The 22,892-nt window shown below is 37.1% G+C and overlaps 1 protein-coding gene across 1 annotated transcript in view; it reads left to right on the forward strand.

Moving 5' to 3' along the window:
• The window catches only part of LOC108701432 (thrombospondin-type laminin G domain and EAR repeat-containing protein), a 60,975-nt gene that overhangs the window by 17,654 nt on the left and 20,429 nt on the right, over positions 1 to 22,892 (forward strand). The window contains exons 2-7 of the mRNA XM_018236103.2: positions 1,932 to 2,149; positions 3,925 to 4,163; positions 7,435 to 7,525; positions 8,996 to 9,155; positions 11,698 to 11,829; positions 13,412 to 13,644. Coding sequence (XP_018091592.1) covers positions 1,932 to 2,149; positions 3,925 to 4,163; positions 7,435 to 7,525; positions 8,996 to 9,155; positions 11,698 to 11,829; positions 13,412 to 13,644 — 1,073 coding nt within the window. The remainder of the gene's footprint in view (positions 1 to 1,931; positions 2,150 to 3,924; positions 4,164 to 7,434; positions 7,526 to 8,995; positions 9,156 to 11,697; positions 11,830 to 13,411; positions 13,645 to 22,892) is intronic.

Here is a 22,892-nt window from a genome sequence, read left to right on the forward strand (position 1 = left end):
CCTTACCTCATGGCAGAAACGCCCCTGCATTCACCTGAAGGTTTTTACTAATGCTTTACATATCAAAGTATGTGTAGCCTATGATTACGTAGTGTTGGAGCATGAAATGTGTAAGGCTATGTAGGATGTTATAATAATTATTATTATATAAATAATAACTATTATTATTTTTGGTAATTTACTGATGCTATACTGGTCGTGTTTTAGGTGACTTCCTCTTTTACATGCTAATGCCTATGTTTAAACACAAAATATGTTTGTTAATGGATTATATTTAGTTAAAAATTCAATTTGATTATATATACTGTATATATGTATATATATATATATATATATATATATAACAAACAAGGGAAAGTTGTGCTCACCACTAGTTTTTAAAACCATTAGGCGGGGTGCAATGAGGGTGTGACCACAAAATACATATCGACAAATACAAGATTCCTCTGCACTCAACCCATTATCAATATATTTAAGACAGAGACATTTTGTGCATACTGCTACTGAAAAATGCCTTACCCTTTAAACAAAACAGGGATTGTTTGTCCATATATTGCAATATATTTAAGCTGGCCAACTACGTCAAAGTCATCCCATATCTGGCCAGTCCTATGCTCAATTTTCATTTGATTCATTAAGAATTCTATGGTTTCATTATACATTTTATAAAAGGGACGAATACGTTTTACCTGCAACTTACTAGCTGCTTTCAAAGTAAAACTCCCAAACTTGGCTGCCCTTTTATTAGACACCAGTGGGATCACCTGACTATAGTTGGAGGGGGTGGGAGCTACAACATGGAGCTGGTCAGTAGCAACTAGTAAGTTGCAGGTAAAACGTATTCGTCCCTTTTATAAAATGTATAATGAAACCATAGAATTCTTAATGAATCAAATGAAAATTGAGCATAGGACTGGCCAGATATGGGATGACTTTGACGTAGTTGGCCAGCTTAAATATATTGCAATATATGGACAAACAATCCCTGTTTTGTTTAAAGGGTAAGGCATTTTTCAGTAGCAGTATGCACAAAATGTCTCTGTCTTAAATATATTGATAATGGGTTGAGTGCAGAGGAATCTTGTATTTGTCTATATGTATTTTGTGGTCACAGCCTCATTGCACCCCCGCCTAATGGTTTTAAAAACTAGTGGTGAGCACAACTTTCCCTTGTATATTATAGTTCTACAAGAGCAGTGACCAGCTCCATGTTGTAGCTCCCACCCCCTCCAACTATAGTCAGGTGATCCACTGGTGTCTAATAAAAGGGCAGCCAAGTTTGGGAGTTTTACTTTGAAAGCAGCTAGTAAGTTGCAGGTAAACGTATTCGTCCCTTTTATAAAATGTATAATGAAACCATAGAATTCTTAATGAATCAAATGAAAATTGAGCGTAGGACTGGCCAGATATGGGATGACTTTGACGTAGTTGGCCAGCTTAAATATATTGCAATATATGGACAAACAATCCCTGTTTTGTTTAAAGGGTAAGGCATTTTTCAGTAGCAGTATGCACAAAATGTCTCTGTCTTAAATATATTGATAATGGGTTGAGTGCAGAGGAATCTTGTATTTGTCTATATATATATATATATTGAATAAACTACTCCCTCTAGTAAAATATAAGGATATTATAAGTTAACGAGGAGTTCCACGACCAAATAGAAACACAAGGCCGAAGACCAAGCGTTTTTATACAGGTCATGGAACTTCGAGGTGACTTCTAATATTCTTATATTTTGCAACAGAGGGCCCTTTATTTTATTATAATACTCAAATTTCAGTGAGTCGTGTGTCAAAAATGACATCACTAAGCTCCAATTATAACTGATGACATCATTAAGCACTATTTATAAGGATATCACTTATAGGATATTCATATCTCTTGTGTGTGTGTGTATATACATGTTTATTGCTATCATCCCTTTACAGACCTACGCCCGTTGGACATGCTGTCAGAAATGACAAACTCTAGCAATGCCTTAAGTCATTTAAGAATGGTTCAGTCACAAGGATCTCGTGGATTTCATCTCTCTACCTCACCCCATGCACTCAGCTTTCCGTTGTCACGTCTCTTCCACAATTGTCCACTTTTCCCAGAAGAGTTTTCCTTGGTTCTCACTGTGAAGATTCCCAGCATTCCACCAAAGGTGACCATACGACGTTTTGAGTATCTTATCAGCTTTTACTAACTGCAATATGTAGTCATTTAGATTACAAAATAATGTGTTTGTTTTATAGATCAATCTTTTCTAGAGACTTCCATGATCTTTTTATTCTAATAATAATCTTTTCTAATTTATCAAATTTGCTTCTAAAATCACCTTTAAATTAACTGTTACAGATGTGTCTAAATGTCTTCACATTTAGGGGCACATTCACTAAGCTCGAGTGAAGGAATAGAGGAAAAATAGTTTGAATTCCGAATGTTTTTTTTGGTTACTTCGACCATCGAATTGGCTACTTCGACCTTCGACTACGACCTTCGAATCGAACGATTCAAACTAAAAATCGTTTGAATATTCGACCATTCGATAATCAAAGTACTGTCTCTTTAAAAAAAACTTCGACCCCCCTAGTTCGCCACCTAAAACCTACCGAGGCCAATGTTAGCCTATGGGGATAATCCTTCGATCGATGGATTAAAATCCTTTGAATCGTTCAATTCTCTCTCCTATTCTTTTTGCATGCTGACTTCCAAAATACTTCCTGTTTGCTATGGTAATTAATCCTTAACAACTACATAGCAATTAAAATTCCAAGATTGAGAGCTGCAGAACAAAAAATGTAAACATTATACAAACCACAAAAACTAAAAAATGGAATGGAAGACAAATGGCAAATTGCAGTCAGCATGATAATGAAGATAATCTTTATGTGCACTACCCTTTAAACCCAAGTTTTCTTGTTACACATTTTTTTCCAAACAGCCTTCTAGGTCACCTAGTCATAATGACAATTTAAATAGTCTCGCCATTTTTTTCTGCAGAGCCATCTCAACCCGAAACTGAAGTAGTTGTGCTAATTGTAATGGGTACCACAGTTCCCATGCTTCAATCCATGTATTTGTCTGAATATTTATCTACTTCAGTTAAACATGTACAGATATGGGATCTGTTATCCAGAATGCTCAGGATCTGTGTCTTTTCAGATAAGTGGGTCTTTCCATAATTTGGCTCTCCATACAGTGTACTAGAAAATTATTTAAACATTAAGGGGCAGATTTATCAAGGGTCGAATTTTCAAATTAAAATTTTCAAATTAAAATTTTGAATTTATTTTATTGTAATTCGACTAGGGAACAGTCCAAATTTGATTTCAGTTTAAAAAAAAATTAGAAATTTGAATTTTGAAATTTATCATGTACTGTCTCTTTAATTATCCTAATTTGACTATTTGCCATCTAAAACCTGCCAAATTGGTGTTTTAGCCTATGGGGGACCTCCTGCAACCAATTTTTTAAAAAAACTCGAATCGAGTTTGCTGGTCGATCATATTCACCCGAATATAAAAAACAAATCAGTTTTTAATAAATTTCGATTTTTTTTTTTTCTTTCTTTCAGGAGTTGGATATTTTCCATAAACTGGAAATTCGACCCTTGATAAATATGCTGCTATATAAACCCTATAGGTTTGTTTTGTATCCAATAAGGATTCATTATATCTGAGTTAGAATCAAGTACAATGTACTGTTTTAATATTATAGAGAGAATATTATAGAGAAGATTTTAATTATTTGATTAAAAAAAGAGTATATGGGAGATGACCTTCCTGCAATATAGATCTTTCTTGATAATGGGTTTCCAGATAAAAGATTCCATAACTGTATTTCCATTAAATAGCCAAACTGGAACCCCCCAATAAAAAAAGTAGTGGTAAAATGTATTTTCTTGTTCCAATTTTGTGGTCTTTTGGTTCTTTACAGAAAAACGAATACCTGTTTACTGTAGTGACAGAGAGGAGCAGACATGTACTTCTTGGAATGAGATATTCAGAAAATAAGGTCCACATTCTGTTCTGGAGCCCTGAAGAAACGAATGAATGGCAGACTAAAGTCACCTTCCGAGGAATATTATTGGCCGACAACCAGTGGCATACACTGATCCTAGCAGTGTCTGGGATTTCTGTCTCTCTCACTGTGGACTGCAGTGTTCCTCTAGACCTGTAAGTGCCTGATATTTTAAGGGGGGTATTTACTGAAACTCTTTATATCCATCAACTGACTACACCCAGAAACATTGTCTTGCTATAACAATGAGGTGCTCCCAATATAATCTCACATATATACAGTGTATATATATATTATGGTATTAGATCAATGGTTGGAGGGTAATAGATACTTCTGATACACCGATGGATTTCTAGGGTAGTTTTGGGTTCTTTGATATAAATTTAAACAACCAGCACCTGGGTTTTCTTGTAGGTTTAACAGATAATTATGGATAAGATAGTTGTTTAAACAATGTGGGAACTTTGCAGCGAAACTGATGTAGTGGGATCCACTTATAACACTGCCCAAACATTCCCAAGAACCTATTAACTAGTACTCTGTTGCTAGTTTAGGAAGCTCACAGCAACAAGATGCTTTATATCTACACAAATCTAGATCTACATAATTCTGCCCTTTCTCATCAGCACAGATGCCGACAGAGCAGTATAAGATATGAAATGGTTAACCCAGTGGAAAAAGAGAGATTGATATTTATTGTGTTTGATACCAATTGTTTCTCACTAAGCGACACATTTGTAACATTAATAACAATATGTAGCATGCCTAGATGGATTGAGTAATATACGGCTACATTGTTTTTAACTAGGGGTTTGGTAACTTGTTTTCAACTCGCTGTTTATTTTTTGAACATATGGTATACATTGCTGATACATGGTGAATGAATGTGTTAATTGTTTAATTGATTTTGTCTGTGACAATGATTCTATAAGTTTTGTTATAGCTGATGTTTCCCGCCAGTGAGTGAATATAAGGCATGACTGTCAATCATTTGGCACTTTGAGAAAGGCCTTGGGGAAACGTCAGTCCTGTGTAACTAATAAATGATTTATTTTTCTCTATAAGACCTGTGAGTGCGGATCTTTCTACAGTTGTTGGAGATATTTTGTTGTTTCTGCACCCAGGCAAATTAATTATTTTTTCGAGAGTGCTGGCAACCTTCGGAGCTATATATCTATATTAATATATGTACCAGTGTTCATCTAGAATGACTTATCAGAGACAGACAAGGCAGCACTTACACATGTTCATTTAAACATGAAGAAGAGGAATGTTCTGTACACACAGTAAATATGCCATTAATGAGTATGGGGGACAATACATGGGAAGCAATCTCTTTTTATAAATAATCTTCCCATGCTAATGGTGTGTACTGTATAAAGTAGAATATTTCTGCCTGTAGTTAGGATAGGATGTATGGTGTGAAAGAAATCCAAACGCCAACAACTTTTCCTGCCATTCAGTTGCACATAAATCAATGTTCACGAAAGATCTGATGCTGGTTTCAATCAAAATAACACCCAAGGTGCTACAGGTTTAATACAGCATAAGATCTATTTTAGAACACTCCCTTCTAATTCTCACTATTCAGCATCAAGTGGTGAGCCCCAGGGGTCGCAAGCAATCAAAGGCTGTAGATACTAATGAATAATCCGCAACATTTCTTGAGATGAAAATCAAGGGTCCAAATCTCCAGATGTGGGAGGGATATTTTAAAAGAAAAAGGAAAGATTACTGGCACACAGGACTCCATGCAAGCGGGATAAACCGTGTGTTTATTGAAGTGTAACATTTCGAGGGCACACTATCTGATGAAGGGGCATGCCCCCGAAACATTACACTTCAATAAACACACAGGGATTATTCATCTTGCATGGAGTCCTGTGTCCTGGTAATCTTTTCTTTTCCTGTTGAATTTGGAGGGTGCCGATCCCTCTTACTGTGCACCAGACCAGCTTTTACCGAGAGGCCAGGGTGTGCTGGTGGGTTACCATTTAGGGATATTTTAAAGGCTTTCGGTCAGGGGCAAGTATTCAAACGATATAAAACATAAGGTGGTGACTTCAGTGATAATTTTGGCAGAGGCAGCCTCCATTGTTATCCCCATTGGAAAAATATATATCTGCAACATTTTTATACTTCAGAGGTGATTTGGTTTTGGTCCTTTAAGAAAACGAAGTACTTGGAAGACAGAGTGGTAAACCTATTTATACCTATATTTATAGATAAGGTAAGCTTGAGGGACAAAATTAACATTCCAGTGCTACCAATGTGCTGATGCACCTGGTTAGAGCCCAATTTGACTTACTCTCCCTAGTATTTCCAGAATTATCATTAATTAAACAACTGTGGCAAGAATCCCTAGCTTACAAATAGCATATAGTTAATGGAATATGGATCTGATGGCACTGGTTAGTGGGGAAGGTACAGGCTTTCATATGTAAGAAGTGGGGAGGTGCGAATGGATCTTTATTTTTAATCAGTACTGGGGATCGATAACAAATTATGTAAATTAAACCCATGCACTCTCTGGGTTACTGTCTTCGGAAATTTGACCTGTAGACGATTTATTTACCACTAACTATACATGAATATAAATTAGATTAGATTAATTGTTGGATGGCTATATATATATAATATACAGTGAATAAAGTACCCCCTCTTGTAAATTATAAGGATGTTATAAGTTCATGACCCTATAAAACACGAGGCACATTTACTAATTTACATATAAATGGGAGATTTGAATGCACTACTAAGGCTTTCTTCAAAGCAGCAACAGCAACAGATCTATATGGCAAAGAGTTATGTTATTGCAATTGTGCTGTAATAGTAACTGTCAGCATTATGGATTGTTCAGTAGTGGCGCAATCAGTGTTGCAATTAACTATCACAAATAGAAATCCAATTAAAATGTGTATTAAGATATGACTTCCCACAAGAAATACTGTAATTCTAAGAGAAAGTCTTTAAAGAAAGTCCTATTTTAGTAATGCTCTTTGCTTTTAATATGCTTATGAAATAAATGTGCAAGGTTTGTTATTTGTCTAGTAACCCATAGCAACCAATTAGGAAGTAGAATGTGTTGGTCAGCTGTATGATTGGAAGAGTTATGAGAGCAAAACAAACATATAAGGATGTGTTACTAGACTTTGCAACTTTTATTTCATTATCCTGTATGTCTGACAAATTTAATGGTTAATGGGTCTGCATTTTCTGTAGATTTATATATGTAGAGAAATAATTTAAATTGCATTTATTTTTCCAAACAGATTAAAAAATTCTGCACTATTACAATATATCTATGGAGTTAGCTACTGTAAGAAAAAAAATCAGCGTGCATCCCAGGGTGTGCTTAAATGCATATCTAAGTACTTTTAGATTGTTTCAACCATTGCTGTATTTCTATTTCTTATTTGCTACCAGAGTCCTGGATAAACCATTCCCTGCATCTTTAAACACCAGCGGCTCTCTTATATATGTTGGAAGCAGAAGACGTCAGAAAGGCTTTTTCACAGTAAGTTAAGGCTATTATTGATAATTACTCTGCAAAGTGTGTTTGTCAGACCAGTCTTTTTATCCGGTCTTCATCAATGAGCAATCCTTCTGCCCAGGTTGCTCATTATTTATTCATGCAGCAAAACACCATCTTGATAAATAACATAGTGCTCTACATGATGGAAATAATTTACAAACTATAGGGCTCATAAATGAAGCCTGAAGGGCAAAAGTGCAAGAGCCCCCTGGACCCTGTGCCGGATGATAAATCTGTCTCTCAGTGAAAAGCATAGCACATAATTCAGCCATGTCCTTACCACATGCCTTAGGGCTCACCTAGGCAAATGCTAGAGATGAGTTTGGTATTATTAGTTATTGCTAGGTCCAAACAAGAATCATTTATAGTAGTTTATTGAATTGTAATTTATTATATTTACAAACCTGACTGCTTTTTCTGACTTGACCACCCAGTTAATGTCTGTAATTAAAGTCACCCATAAATGCAACATGACCTAGTTGTGAAGCCTCCTCAGGGTGGTTTGTAGCATACGCCAGTGATTATTTTCTTTGTAGACTTTAGCCCAGCTGAAATCTCTACCCAAAGGGACATGAATTTCTTTAGAGCATGGTTTTTATTCTTGAGACAAACCCCCTCCACCATTATTAATACCTCTGTCCCTCCTTAAAAGGGTGTAACCATAAAAATTCACAGCCCAGTTGCATGTTTCATTCCACCAGGTCTCAGTGATACCATTTATATCATAATTTTCAGAACATGCAATAAACTCCAGCTCTCCCAATTTACCTGAAAACCTCTGTGCATTTGCCAGCATACATCAGATGTTACTACTTTTCCTCTGACATTAACTGTAATGTACATTTTCCAAAAGAAGGTTTTTTTATTACAAGTTTATGATCATTTCACATTTAGGTAAAACTTATATGATGGTCTCAACAATTTACATCTAGACATAATTAGCTTGGTTGCATTTCTTGAGAAAAGTATCCCGACCAAAGCACTGGCCTTACAAGTTGATCCTTCCAACTTTAATAGATAAAGCAATATTTTCAATAAAATTAAAATATTGCTTCATGGGATCATTTGCAATAGTAACAACTGACAAATAATATTGCTATGTAGCATATATAGGTATCCAGCATTGAGAAAGAACCAATACATGGGGGCTAATGTACTGAATGGGCTGAATTTCTCATTGTGGTTACCAAAGAGCAAACAGTTTGAAACCATCTGCTACAAGTACAAAAATAATAAAAGCAAAGGTCTGATCAGATGCTTTAGGCAACTGCACTGGGGCAATTTACCACTTATCTTAGCTGATTAGTCCACTTACATTTTAAATGCATTTAGAAAGGCACGGCAGGTGAGTAAGTGGCACTTTGGTTTGGTGCAATCAGCATACGTAGTTATGATGACTCTTTAATTTCACTTGCAGAATATTTTAAGAATAAACATTTTTCTGGTTTGCAGGGATTGTTAAGGCAGCTTGTTCTTCTACCTGGGTCTGACGCTACCTCTAGAATTTGCCCTAATTCAAAGCCAAGGCTTGCAGAGCTGTCCATTCCTGAGGTGCTGAAGGAGCTGCCTATAAAGATTGATGACAGTGGTGCCCATCTGAAGTATCCTTATGGTTAGTAGGAGAGACTGCACTATTACTTCCCATTTGTAAATACAAGTATGGGACCTGTTATCCAGAATGCTCGGGACCTGTGTTTTTTCGGATAAGGGATCTTTCTGTAATTTGGATCTTCATACCTTAAAGGGGTGGTTCACCTTTACGGTAACTTTTATTATGATATAGAATGGCCAAATTCTAAGCAACTTTTCAATTGGTTTTCATTATTTATGTTTTATAGTTATTTGACTTTTACTTTTGACTCCTTGCAGCTTTCAAATGGGTGTCGCTGACTCCCTTCTAAAAAAACAAATGCTCTGTAAGGCTACAAATGTATTGTTATTGTTACTTTTTATTACTGATTCTTCTATTCAGGCCTCTCCTATTCATATTTCAGTCTCTTATTCAAATCTATGCATGGTTGCTAGGGTTATTTGGACCTTAGTTACCAGATTGCTTAAGATGCACATTGAAGAGCTGCTGAATAAAAAGTTAAATAACTCAAAAACATTCAATAATAAAAAATGAAAACAAACTGCAAATTCTCTCAGAATATCACTCTCTACATCATATTAAAAGTTATCTCAAAGGTGAACAATCCCTTTAAGTCTACTAGAAAATCATGTTATCCAATAGGCTGGTTTTGCTTCCAATAAGGATTACTTACAGTATATCTTAGTTATTTGGATTATTTGGATAAAATTAGGTCTATGGGAGATGGCCTTTCTGTAATTTGGAACTTTCTGGTTAACGGTTTCCGGATAACGAATCCCACACCTGTATTACTGATATTACTAGAAAAGGTTGACGCAGTATAGTATTTGCACGTTTACTGATATCTACATAAAGGAGCCAAGAACACATAAATGGCAAAATTACCAAATTGTGTTTTTTGTCGCAATGCTTTTAAGACTAATATTGGGCAGTGAAGGGTCTATTGGTTCCTTATTAAGAGTTTATTCAATTGTATATAGATACATGTAGAACTAAAGGTTACTTCGGAAGGCAGTAATTGACAAGCTATTAGATGGCAAAACAATTCCCTTGTGGTTTCTAACATAACACAGCAGCTAATATACAATCTTGAAGTGGATATAATAAATGGAAAGTCTGGAAATATCATTACAGACAGAGATAAATACAGAGCAAATTAAATAAGAGAATCACTTAACAGAAGAGGAAAGGGAAAATATAATATATTTACATGCAGTGCAAAATAAATATAGTACAAGCAAAATATTTTAAAGCGATAGAGCAGTTACCTTTAAACTGCAAGTACTGCATAGAGGTGGGGCTTACATTTTTCTGCATATTTTTATTTTGACCAGTGCCCATAATTTATCTGCATAAATGTGCTTATTTGTTTGTATAAGCTACTTGTTGGTCTGCTCAGTATCTTATCTTATATATCTATATAATTTCCCTTTAAAATTAGCCTTAGTTTGGTTACGAAGGCACTAACCTAAAGGGATACTGTCATGGGAATTTTTTTTTTTTTTTAAATGAATCAGTTAATAGTGCTTCTCCAGCAGAATTCTGCACTGAAATCCATTTCTCAAAAGAGCAAACAGATTTTTTTTATATTCAATTTTGAAATCTGACTTGGGGCTAGACATTTTGTCAATTTCCCAGCTGCCCCGGCCCAAGTCATGTGACTTGTGCTCTGATAAACTTCAATCACTCTTTACTGCTGTACTGCAAGTTGGAGTGATATCACCCCTCCCTTTCCCCCCCCAGCAGCCAAACAAAAGAACAATAGGAAGGTAACCAGATAACAGCTCCCTAACACAAGATAACAGCTGCCTGGTAGATCTAAGAACAACCCTCAATAGTAAAAACCCATGTCTCACTGAGACACATTCAGTTACATTGAGAAGGAAGAACAGGAGCCTGCCAGAAAGCAATTCTCTCCTAAAGTTCAGGCACAAGTCACATGACCAGGGGCAGCTGGGAAATTGACAAAATGTCTAGCCCGGTGTCAGATTTCAAAATTGAATATAAAAAAATCTGTTTGCTCTTTTGAGAAATGGATTTCAGTGCAGAATTTTGCTGGAGTAGCACTATTAACTGATACGTCAGATTTCAAAATTGAATATAAAAAAAATCTGTTTGCTCTTTTGAGAAATGGATTTCAGTGCAGAATTTTGCTGGAGTAGCACTATTAACTGATACGTCAGATTTCAAAATTGAATATAAAAAAAATCTGTTTGCTCTTTTGAGAAATGGATTTCAGTGCACAATTCTGCTGGAGCAGCACTATTAACTGATACGTTTTAGGCTGCTGTGGAGGGAGAGGGTAATAACCCACATTAAGGGAAGAACTTGGTCATTAAAAAACATTTACATTGCAGCATGTTTAATCATCTCTAGGCAGCAACAGGGTTAAAATATTAATGTGCAGCACAACAAATGGCTCTGCGTGCAGCACTTTTACAGATGATTGTACACTTTCAGCACAGTAAAAATAAAACAGCATGATCTTTGAAGTGCTAGACAAAATTGGTGTTCCCTGCTGCTAGTTAGAACTAACTAGCCTGAATTTTTCTTTCTTCATCAGAAACTGATATGAAGGTGACTTTGGGTCCTCAGCCTCCTTGCACCGATACTGAGATGTCTAAATTCTGGGTGGACATGTCTCTGAAGGGTCTATTCCTCTGTAATGGTGTCAAGTGGATCCCAGTGCTTGAAAGTAAGGAAAGAATGCAGCTTACACTTATAGGCCTGTTTATTATGCTATGTATAAAAATACACCACACCTCTCCATCAGATCACCTAGCAGTGTTGTGTAAAAAATGTGTATTTATTTATGCTGTGTATACATATTTGGTGTAAAGGTGTTTAATCCCAGTATAAAAAAGTAGCAGCTGCTTGAAAATGCTATGTAAAAAAAGCAGCTATCCTCCATTGAAAAAAAAACACCCTTTTTGCTTTTGTTTTTTTTTACTGTTGGGGAAATTGATTGTATCCTAAAATTTTCCCCCATGGCTTTAATGGGTTATGCCATAAATATAACAGAGTAAAATAACTGTGCCAAAGCAAGTGGACAGTGTAAAAGGAAATACAGGTATTTGACCAATTATCCAGAATGCTTGGGACCTTGGTTTTTTTTTTTGGATAACGGATATTTCTGTAATTTGGATCTTCATCTTAAGTCTACTAGAAAATTATTTAAACATTAAATAAACCCAATAGGCTGGTTTTGCCTCCAATAAGGATTCATTAAATCATAGTTTGGATCAAGTACAAGCTGCTGTTTTATTATTACAGAGAAAAATTAATTCATTCTAAATCATTTGGATTATTTGGATAAAATGGAGTCTATGGGAGAAGGCCTTTCCATAATTCGGAACATTCTGGATAACGGGTTTCTGGATAATGGATTCCATACCTGTACACAGCTTTATAAATTCAACTTTTGTACACCCCATTTTGCACCATTTTCCAGTGTAAATAACTATACATAGCATTATTACTATGCATCTAATAAAGTTACATGAGCTTGTGTGTACAGAAAAATTGGAGTAAAAGTTTCACTCTGCTAATTAACACTTCACAATAATTACGGCCAGGCTGACTGTCCATATCTCTGTGTGCATGGCAACCTCAAATGCTTCATTTCTATTTTTTTCAAACTTGACTGGTTCAGTGTATCTATGAGAGGTTAATATTTTCGATAACCCATGGTACAGTCTAAGCTGAGATTGCCGAGACTCTGGTTCTAAGACCATCAGCTACAAAGTACACAGCTGAGATGTGTTATGTTTTGGTAGCCGAGGATGAGTAGAGTATAACAGTGCTTTATTAGCAGGCTCATGCAGCCATTACACAACAGTAAGCAACTCTAACACCACAAACTGTATAGTAAGTATGCACAGTACAAGTCTTCAGCACAGTGACATCTACAGGCCATTTGTATAAACACCACAAGATGTACTGACATTTGACGTCCAGTTATGGCTGTCAAAGCTGGTAATAAAGTTGCTTGCTTTCAAACCATAAAGAAATCACAGGTTGAACAGATTTTGATTTAAACAAAAATGTGAAGTCCCTGGAAGTGCTTATATTAAACAATATGTGAATCTTTGAAATGTGTCTTTGTAAGAAACTCTTTTATCAGTAAAGTGTGAAAATTATTTGCTTTTATGTTAAAATACAGGTTTTTAATAACTTGCAAATGTACATGTGAAAAGAGGGGTGAAAATATATGACTAATTCCAAGTTGTAATAGTGAAAAAGACCATATGATACATTTTCTCTCTGTTTTTGGCTAGGAAAGGAGAAGCTAGACTATGTGGAAGACTATCAGAATCTGGCCACTATTTCTGAGACCATGGGACTGGAGATCTTTCACATCCCAGATGTGGGGCATTTTGCTGTGATGGCCAACAAAAACACTCAACCCGGTTCCGTTCTTTACAGATGGACTGATGGAAAGTTTGTAGTTTATCAATACTTTACCACCTACCAAGCACAAACCTGGAAGTATTTTACCATTGGCAAAAGGGTAAGGATGTAATTTTTAAAACATACTAGCAGGGCCTGCTGTTGTAATTTATAGCACTATTTATAAGATCAGTCTCAGACCTGCTTTTGATGATGTTAAAGTGCAAGAAGACTCATTGCTTCATGTACTTCTCCAAACAGGAAGACATCTCATCTTTTTTTGCAAAGAACATATGTTGCATTACAAATGTTCTTTCTTTCTGTTCTGTGGAAGCAATATAAAAGTATTTGTAACAGAAATATTTGTGGACAATGGTAGGCCTAATTTTAATGTTAGTGGTGACCATCTGGTTGTATTAGAAAGGACCCAGTGAGGCTCTTGTTTGTGTGCAGTTTCAATATACTGTATGTCTGTCAACCAGAGCATCTTCCCCATGGTTTGGGAGATGAGCTTGGAAAAGATTATGTTGTGAGAAGCTGTCACACCAGTGGTCAGGCCTTAGTGTGGATTATGCTAAGTGAACAAGGGAAAGTTGTGCTCACCACTAGTTTTTAAAAATCATTAGGCGGGGGTGCAATGAGGGTGTGACCACAAAATACATATAGACAAATACAAGATTCCTCTGCACTCAACCCAATATCAATATATTTAAGACAGAGACATTTTGTGCATACTGCTACTGAAAAATGCCTTACCCTTTAAACAACACAGGGATTGTTTGTCCATATATTGCAATATATTTAAGCTGGCCAAGTACGTCAAAGTCATCCCATATCTGGCCAGTCCTATGCTCAATTTTCATCTGATTCATTAAGAATTCTATGGTTTAATTATACATTTTATAAAAGGGACGAATACGTTTTACCTGCAACTTACTAGCTGCTTTCAAAGTAAAACTCCCAAACTTGGCTGCCCTTTTATTAGACACCAGTGGGATCACCTGACTATAGTTGGAGAGGGTGGGAGCTACAACATGGAGCTGGTCACTGCTCTTGTAGAACTATAACAAACAAGGGAAAGTTGTGCTCACCACTAGTTTTTAAAAATCATTAGGCGGGGGTGCAATGAGGGTGTGACCACAAAATACATATAGACAAATACAAGATTCCTCTTTTTGTAAAAAAAAGTTAAGAATCCTGGGCTTAAGAATTGGACTGTTCATTATGGGATCCACAATGTAAAGGTCAAACAGAAAATTGGATTGTGACGCTATTTTGGGCTATATTAGGCCAATAAAGGGAGCAAGGGTTACACTTGACTCTATCACTTAAAGCAGGGCCTTAAGTGGACGTTATGAAGGAAAGGTGCAGTGGAACTACCCCTCATATGTGCTACTGTGTAAAAATAAATTAATAGGATGCCAGAAGGTTCTGGCAGCAAACAAACAAATTAACTTTTATTGTCTTGTCCAAGATAATAAATCCGCAGGGTTATACTCACAATCCACAGAGGCAACTGCAGCACAAGATGTCCACTTGCCAGGACAGTTAAGCAATGCGGCACCATGTGAAAGCATTTAAAGGGATACTGTCATGGGAAAAACATTTTTTTCAAAATGAATCAGTTAATAGTGCTGCTGCAGCAGAATTCTGCACTGAAATCTATTTATCAAAAGAGCAAACAGATTTTTTTATATTCAATTTTGAAATCTGACATGGGGCTAGACATATTGTCAATTTCCCAGCTGCCCCAAGTCATGTGACTTGTGCTCTAATAAACTTCAATCACTCTTTACTGCTGTACTGCAAGTTGGAGTGATATCACCCCCTCCGTTTTCTCCCCAGCAGCCAACAGAACAATGGGAAGGTAACGAGATAACAGCTCCCTAACACAAGATAACAGCTGCCTTGTAGATCTAAGGACAGCACTCAATAGTAAAAACCCATGTCTCACTGAGACACATTCAGTTACATTGAGAAGGAAAAACAGCAGCCTGCCAGAAAGCATTTCTCTCCTAAAGTGCAGGCACAAGTCACATGACTGGTGGCAGCTGGGAAATTGATAAAATGTCTAGCCCCATGTCAGAATTCAAAATTGAATATAAAAAAATCTGTTTGCTCTTTTGAGAAATGGATTTCAGTGCAGAATTCTGCTGGAGTAGCAATATTAACTGATGTGTTTTGAAAAAAACATGTTTCCCGATGACAGGATCCCTTTAAGGTAGTTTAAGGTACACCACTAGGATAGAATGCCCTGTCATGGTCTGGATCCCATACAGAGGAAATATCAGGGAGAATAATCTAAGTCTGATTCCCTATCCAACTGCAGTCCCTTCACTTTAGGCAGACTCACAGCCTTGGGGTAAGCTACTCCCTACCACAAATCCTTGTTGTTCTCATTCTAATTAACTTCTCTGTCTCACCCTCCTAGAGAGGGCTATGAAAGAGTTAACCTGTCACTGGCTGGCCTCATTCAAGGGGTCCCTGTGTCTCAACTTTCACTTTACTGGGCCTTGTTGATCCCAGGCTCCCTGAAACACATGCAGCGAGGTCAGCAACTGAAGGCCAAAGAGAAAGATTCACCCTTAACCAGACACTATGTTAAAGACACAACCCTCATTCTGGAAATGCTAAGATTTAGTTAATGCCATCTAATTGACTCCACAAGACTTAAGTGGAGGAAACTAAGGCATTGGTGGGCTTTTCAGGTTATGGCATTAGCGTTGTCGTTCCATTTTAGAGAATCTGACATATGTAGATCTAGGATTTTAATGGTGTTCAATTTTGTCACCTTTAATTTGTAAAGCTTCATATTGACATAGGTGTTTCCTGAAATCTATTAGCATCTCCTCTGTATAGAACCAGGTCGTGGTTAAAGGCCACGCTGCTCAATTATGGCAAGCTTTCATTATGTGATCTGAAATATAGCCACTCAATTAGGAGTTTATTTTACATTCTCCTAGAATGTCACACAGAGTTATTCATAACACCAGGCAAATATTTTCTGTTACTGCACTGGGGCAAATATGTCTGCTATAAGTACTTACTGGAAACTGTTTTTAGTTTTAAACAGCCCCAATACAGATAGTGATGCTTGTTTAGCAGTTCAAGTGGTTGCATGTGACAGTACAATCACAGCTCAGAAATTATTACTCCAAAATACTCACTGTTGCATTTCCATTCAATAATCCCCATACCTACGATTTTACCAGCAGGATCAGGGTGACTATTATGGTTGTCTATGCAGGGGTATTTTTAAGTGTCTGCCATTATCCTAAATTCTGACTTTTCAGAATTTGTATTGAAATATTACTGATCTGCTTGATCATTATGTAAAGCAGCTTACTGAATAAAGGCCCAAAATGGATTTGAGTTCAATTAAAGCCAGTGGCTTTTTTGTGCCAATGCTTTGCTTGCGGAAGGACTTTCAATTTTGTGTGCAAGGGACATTCCTTCTCTGCATATTTGCATTAGGGGTAGCTGTACTATAGTGGCATTGTACCTAGCTATTGGCTAATATTGCTTTTGAAACACAGTGTTAACAGCAAGGGCCAGTTTAGTATCCAGCTGAGCTGCATTGTATTGACTGTTGCTGCTACTGGATTAGGAAAATATAGAGAACATAAGCGTAATTCACAAAATGCAAAGCACAAGGCCAACAGCCACTAAAAAGCAAATCTATTAAAGAATTATTTGTTTGTGGTTGAATATTTCAGATTTCTGATACATTTTTTCAGATCTGCAGAAACCACACTCACAGCAACCCGAGAGAGAGAGACAACAAGATTAATATACTAACACAGGTGCATATTTACACAGGTGAAGTAACCCTTAGCGACCAATTACACATTTAACTGTACTGTTCAAGACCAATCAGTGATAATTGGTGATTAGCTGCTATGGGTTACTGCTTCAATGCAAATCAGCAACTTAGATAAAAATGTAAGTCATTGTAATATACTGTGTTTCGCTCCTCCGTCTCAGAAAATTAAGTATTGCTGATCTCTAGCAGAATGAAATCTTCTGCATTAATATTTCTTTACTAAATGGACAATTTAAAAAGGTGTCTCGTCCAGTTTATGTAATTAAATGGTTCTTTCCAGGCACTGTGCAGATGCTATAGATGTATCATGTGGTTTGATGTTATAATATTATATTCCAGTGGCCATTTGGGTTAATGAATGGCAGGCCCTTTTACTAGCCCTATGATTCAGAGTTGACATTAAGAGGTCCATGTTGGGTTGACGTATCTGGGCCTAACATATAGTGAGGTGTCACAGAGCATCATATGTAGGGAAGTACAGGTGCACAAATGCATCTCTTACCTGCAGTCAGACCAACATTGCCTGTAAAAGAGGAATAAAAGCTTCCAGTGCTCAAGTTCAACCTGTGTAAATCCCTTTGAATACATTTTACAAAAATTAAGGGGTTAGTACCACATTTGTAAAATGTATTTAAAGGGATTTACACAGGTTGAACTTGAAGTTTGGAATTTTTTTCTGCACTCCCTGAATCTGTACTTCCCTAAATCTTATGCTTTGTGGGTGCCTCACAATGAGTTATGTTAACCCAACATGGACCTCTTAATATCAAATGTATATAATTTGTAGCAGCTGGTCAACGTGAGAGTATAGGTTGGTCAAAACGCTGTAAAAAATAGCAGCTGTTCAATGCTACACATGGTTTAGACTAAGCGCTCACAATTTCTCTTTTTTTGTGCAACATTGCTTCTTTGCTTGAAGTATCAATGGAACTGGATAACATCTTGTGGGAAGGAACTGTTGAAAGTGAAGTAGGGCATTAACATGCCAATCCCTAGCTCCCATGGATAGCTAAAGGCTACTTGGGGCTCAGGAGGTTAAAGCTCATCAACAGCTTAAGAAGCATAAGATAGGCAGTATAGCTTTTACAATGGAGAACTGACAAGTCTATTTTGCCTTAGGCCTCTAAAGCCACCTTGTCAGTATTACCCAAATTAACAACATAAGCCAGTGTTAATAGCAAATCTGTCAAACTAAGACTTTTAAAATTCAGTCATTTAAGTGTATAGAAGTCGCATGTATCTCAGTCTGCAATGATGTTACTATTGAAGCAGACTGGACATTTGTCATACAAGGGGGAGGAGGAACTCAGAAAGCACAGTGACCGCTTTGTTGTACTTATCATCTTAACAAGACTTTTCCTCTTGCATAATAGAGCAGTGTAGCTGCATCAGTAAATTGTATGAAATGTGATTATTGTCATATCTTTCTTTCTGTATAATATCAAGATGTGTCCATATGAGACTAGGAGTGCAGGAAGTGCCGCTGTAGCCATATTGTTCCAGGAAGTTTGTTCGTTCACATCTTAAAAAACACAGGTGCTAAGGGATGTAGGGCAGATTACAGGGCTACTACAGTGCTCTCAGATTAGGGTTTACTTAAAAGTTATTATATCTGTAGAGTTAATAAGAACACAGTTACTAAACTAGACACAGAGTTTGTATCTGAAGATGGTAATTAAGTACAGGATACTTTTCTCATTATTATGGATGCACTAAATCCAAGACTAGTAACATGCCATCCGAAGGAGATCTCTCCAAAGTGTCTGAAAATACCTTGTTAATGTGGCCATACACGGGCAGATTAAAGCTGCCGATATCGGTCATTTAGACCGATTCGGCAGCTTATCTGCCCATGTGTGGGGGCTCCCAACGGGTCCTCCCGATAGGCCAAAAATCGGCCAGATATCGATCGGTCAAGTTTGATTTTTTGTTTGATCCAAGACCGCATCAGCTATGTGACCCGTCAGAGCCCATTCGTAATATTGTAATCTGATTGTTCAGCCCCAGGGCCGATCGTTCAGATTCATCCGCTATCGCCAAGTCGTTAGTGGGCATATCGTGTTAAGATCCGCTAGTTTGGCAACCTTGCCAAAAGAAATCTCAAAATGGAGCAGGCACTCAAAGGCAAAAACTTCCACCAGGCAGATGTTCAAATGTGAAGAAGTTTATTGTGTCAACCAGCCTGACGCGTTTCGTGTTCCAAACACTTAATCATAGGCTGCCAAAAGAGCAGATCTTATAGTGTATTGCCACCTTAACATAGTAACATAAAAAGACACACATCCATCAAGATCAACCTTTGAACTATTTTAACCTGCCTAACTGCTAGTTGATCCAGAGGAGGACAATAGAAAATAGAGAAGAATAGAGAATAGAGAAGAATTTGAATCGCCGAATGCAAAACACTTCACATGCAGTGATATCACCTAGTTGTTTGAAAATGTCTTCTTCTGTATTTTCCTCTTTTAAGACAGATTGCCACAAGTAAAGTGTTTTAATGTAAAAGAAAATCTGCAATCACTGGGGTTTCCAAATGTTAGGCACCAGCTCTGGTTACTTGTGAGCAAACACCACAGAGTGGCCTTCTTCTGCTTCTTCTTTCTTCAAAGGCCCCAGGCCAGCTCATTTACAGTAGAGTGAAAAGCTGTCTTTTTGCTTAAAGTTCTGATTTTCACTTTACTGCATATGTTCACCTGGTGCAAAGAAGCAGAGTATAGTTTTGTGATGCTTGTTTAGAATTACCCTGGACCAGTGAAGATTAATGCTAGCAGGAGCACCGACCTGGGGCATCAGAGTTCCTAATATCTGGCACCCCCAGTGATTTAACCTTTTCTTTTAATCCTTTAAGGCAGGGATCCCCAACCTTTTGAACCCGTGAGCAACATTCAGAAGAAAAAGGAGTTGGGGAGCAACACAAACATGAAAAATGTTCATGGGGTGCCAAATAAGTGCTGTGATTGGCTATTTAGTAGCCCCTATGTGGATTATCAACCTACATTGAGGCTCTGTTTGGCAGTATACCTGGTTTTTATACAACCAAAACTTGCCTCCAAGCCTGGAATTCAAAAATAAGCTCCTGCTTTGAGGCCACTGGGAGCAACATCCAAGAGGTTGGAGAGCAACATGTTGCTCACGAGCTACTGGTTGGGGACCACTGCTTTAAGGTATCCTTTTCTTTTAATCCTTTAAGGTATTTTTGGATGCATTGTCACCTCCCCAAGGGAGAGGTGATCACCCAAGTGCAAGAAACCACTATGTTTGTCATTGCCTTGAAGTTTTGTGGTTTTGCACCATTTGACAAACTACAAAAAAATATATACTCATGCAACTATAATAAAAAGTCACATTATTATAGCAAGTTGAAATACGTTAGTCCAAACAAAAGCCTAACGTGTTTGGACCATTTGAGCATGACCATTTTTGTTCACATATGATACAAACCTTTTATTATATTACTTGATATATGCAAATTAGGGTTAACATTCAGTTCTGTAGTTGCATAGATATTTTATGGATCTGGTCCATCGCCACTCTTTAAAAACTGTTTGTTACTTGTCCTTATAATAGCGAAATATCATACCCCTACATGCAAATTTGTATTTGTGTCCCACTTTATTACTTTATTTTATTTATTTGCATGAGGAAGTGAATGTAAGAAATTTTGTTTCCTTGAGTGTGTGTGTTTGACACTCTGTCTCAATTTAGGACCCAGGATATATAAATTAGGGGACTGGGGTAGACCCAGAATAATTTAAATTAATATATTACACACCATGCTAAGCAACCTTTGACACTGCTGTAGAACTACAGCTCCTTCCATGACTCCTTTATCTCTAGCTCACCGAAAGCCTATATTATTGTATAAATTCCAGAGCGAAATGCTTTCAGCTGTGAGAAAAACTTTAAAAAATGTTAAATTTAAAAGAAGAACAAAAGATCTATGAGGGATTATAAAGTCTTTATACCTTGAAGAGTCTACTTTGTGCTTCAGATTATCTAGGGCAAATATCCCTGTGCAGAAAAGACAAAGAACAGTCCCAGTCAGCTACAGATAAGATCTTGTCCCAGATACAGGGGTTTGTAATGGAGCAGCAGGCATTTATTAAGCATGATTTCCCTTTATAATTTGGCAGACACATGTCCGGCCTTATCTTTTCTAGGAATCTTGTTGTGATTAAGTCTGAGGAGCAGAGCAAAGCTGGGTCTTTACAGTTTCTTTTATATTTGGTTAAAAACAAAGCAGGAAAGGCGATGAAAAGATTTCTGAGTGATTATAAAACACCCCAGGAGGTATGAGGTACAGGCACGGGCATGCTGGAAAGAAATTACGATTTTCAGTAAACAGTTGTGCTATTGGCTTTGGTTAGGTAAGGAAGTTGTCTTTGCCGTGTATGGCACAGATCAGATTTATGATTACATACCACACAAGGGTTAATGTATCAGTACATTTGTTCTAAAAAATGCAGTTTGACTGGATATTTTTAAGCAAATGTCCAAAACAACTGAAATGAAGACCCAGGCACCTGTGCCACTGCAGAGAATGAGTCTCCGTACCAAGAGCTTTCATTAGTCAGGAAACGCTGGGGTTTTTATTTACAGGGAAACTCCAGTTGTACAGCTGTTATTATGTTCCATTAGCAGTTCATGACAGTTCAGAAGCTCAGAGATTTGTGATACACCATTTGTTTGGTGCTAGAGGTGCTCGGAGCTCTGAATGTGCAGTAGTTCCATCGCCATGCAATGGCTACACATATATAGTCAATATAGTGCAATATAGTCAGCAAATATGGCCATAACTGAAAAAAATATGTGGCCGACACTTTTCAGCATATTTAAACACCAAATGATTCAAGAGCTGAGGTGTTCCCCTATTTGGAACTGTGGTGAAATTGATATGGGGAAAATGTGCTTGCGTGTGCAAGGCCATTATAGAGATTATCCTATGGATATTATATGGATTGCAATTGACCACTCTGTCTGGATAGAACATACTGTGAGTTGAAGCCTGCTATTTCTTCAATTAGAATTGATGACAGGCAGTGACAGGGAGACATACCAACCTCCCAATTGCTATTTCACTCCTATTTGTACATCCATTTCTGGATAAAGAGATATAGAGTGCCTTGTTAGAGTATTCGGACCCAGTGCCCCCCCTTTTTACTGAATAGCAAATCCTACACTGAAATTTTGTTTTAAAGGGGTTGTTCACATTTAAATGACATTTAAGTATGGTGTAGGTATTGATATTCTGAGGCAACTTGCAATTGGTTTTAATGTTTTATTATTCGTGGTTTTTGAGTTATTTCGTTTTTTATTCAGCAGCTCTCCAGTTTGCAATTTCACCAATCTGGTTGCTATGGTCCAAATTAACCTAGCAACCATGCATTGAGTGATAAATAGTACCAATAATAATAAACTTGTAGCCTCACAGAGCATTTGTTTTGTAGATGAGTTTTGCAAGCTGAAAAGAGGCAGAATAAGGCAAACAAGGAATAATGAAGGCCAATTAAAAAGTTGCTTAGAATTAGCCATCCTATAACATACAA

The sequence above is a fragment of the Xenopus laevis genome, chromosome 9_10L (genome assembly GCF_017654675.1).
Source record: "Xenopus laevis strain J_2021 chromosome 9_10L, Xenopus_laevis_v10.1, whole genome shotgun sequence".
Taxonomy (NCBI): domain Eukaryota; kingdom Metazoa; phylum Chordata; class Amphibia; order Anura; family Pipidae; genus Xenopus; species Xenopus laevis.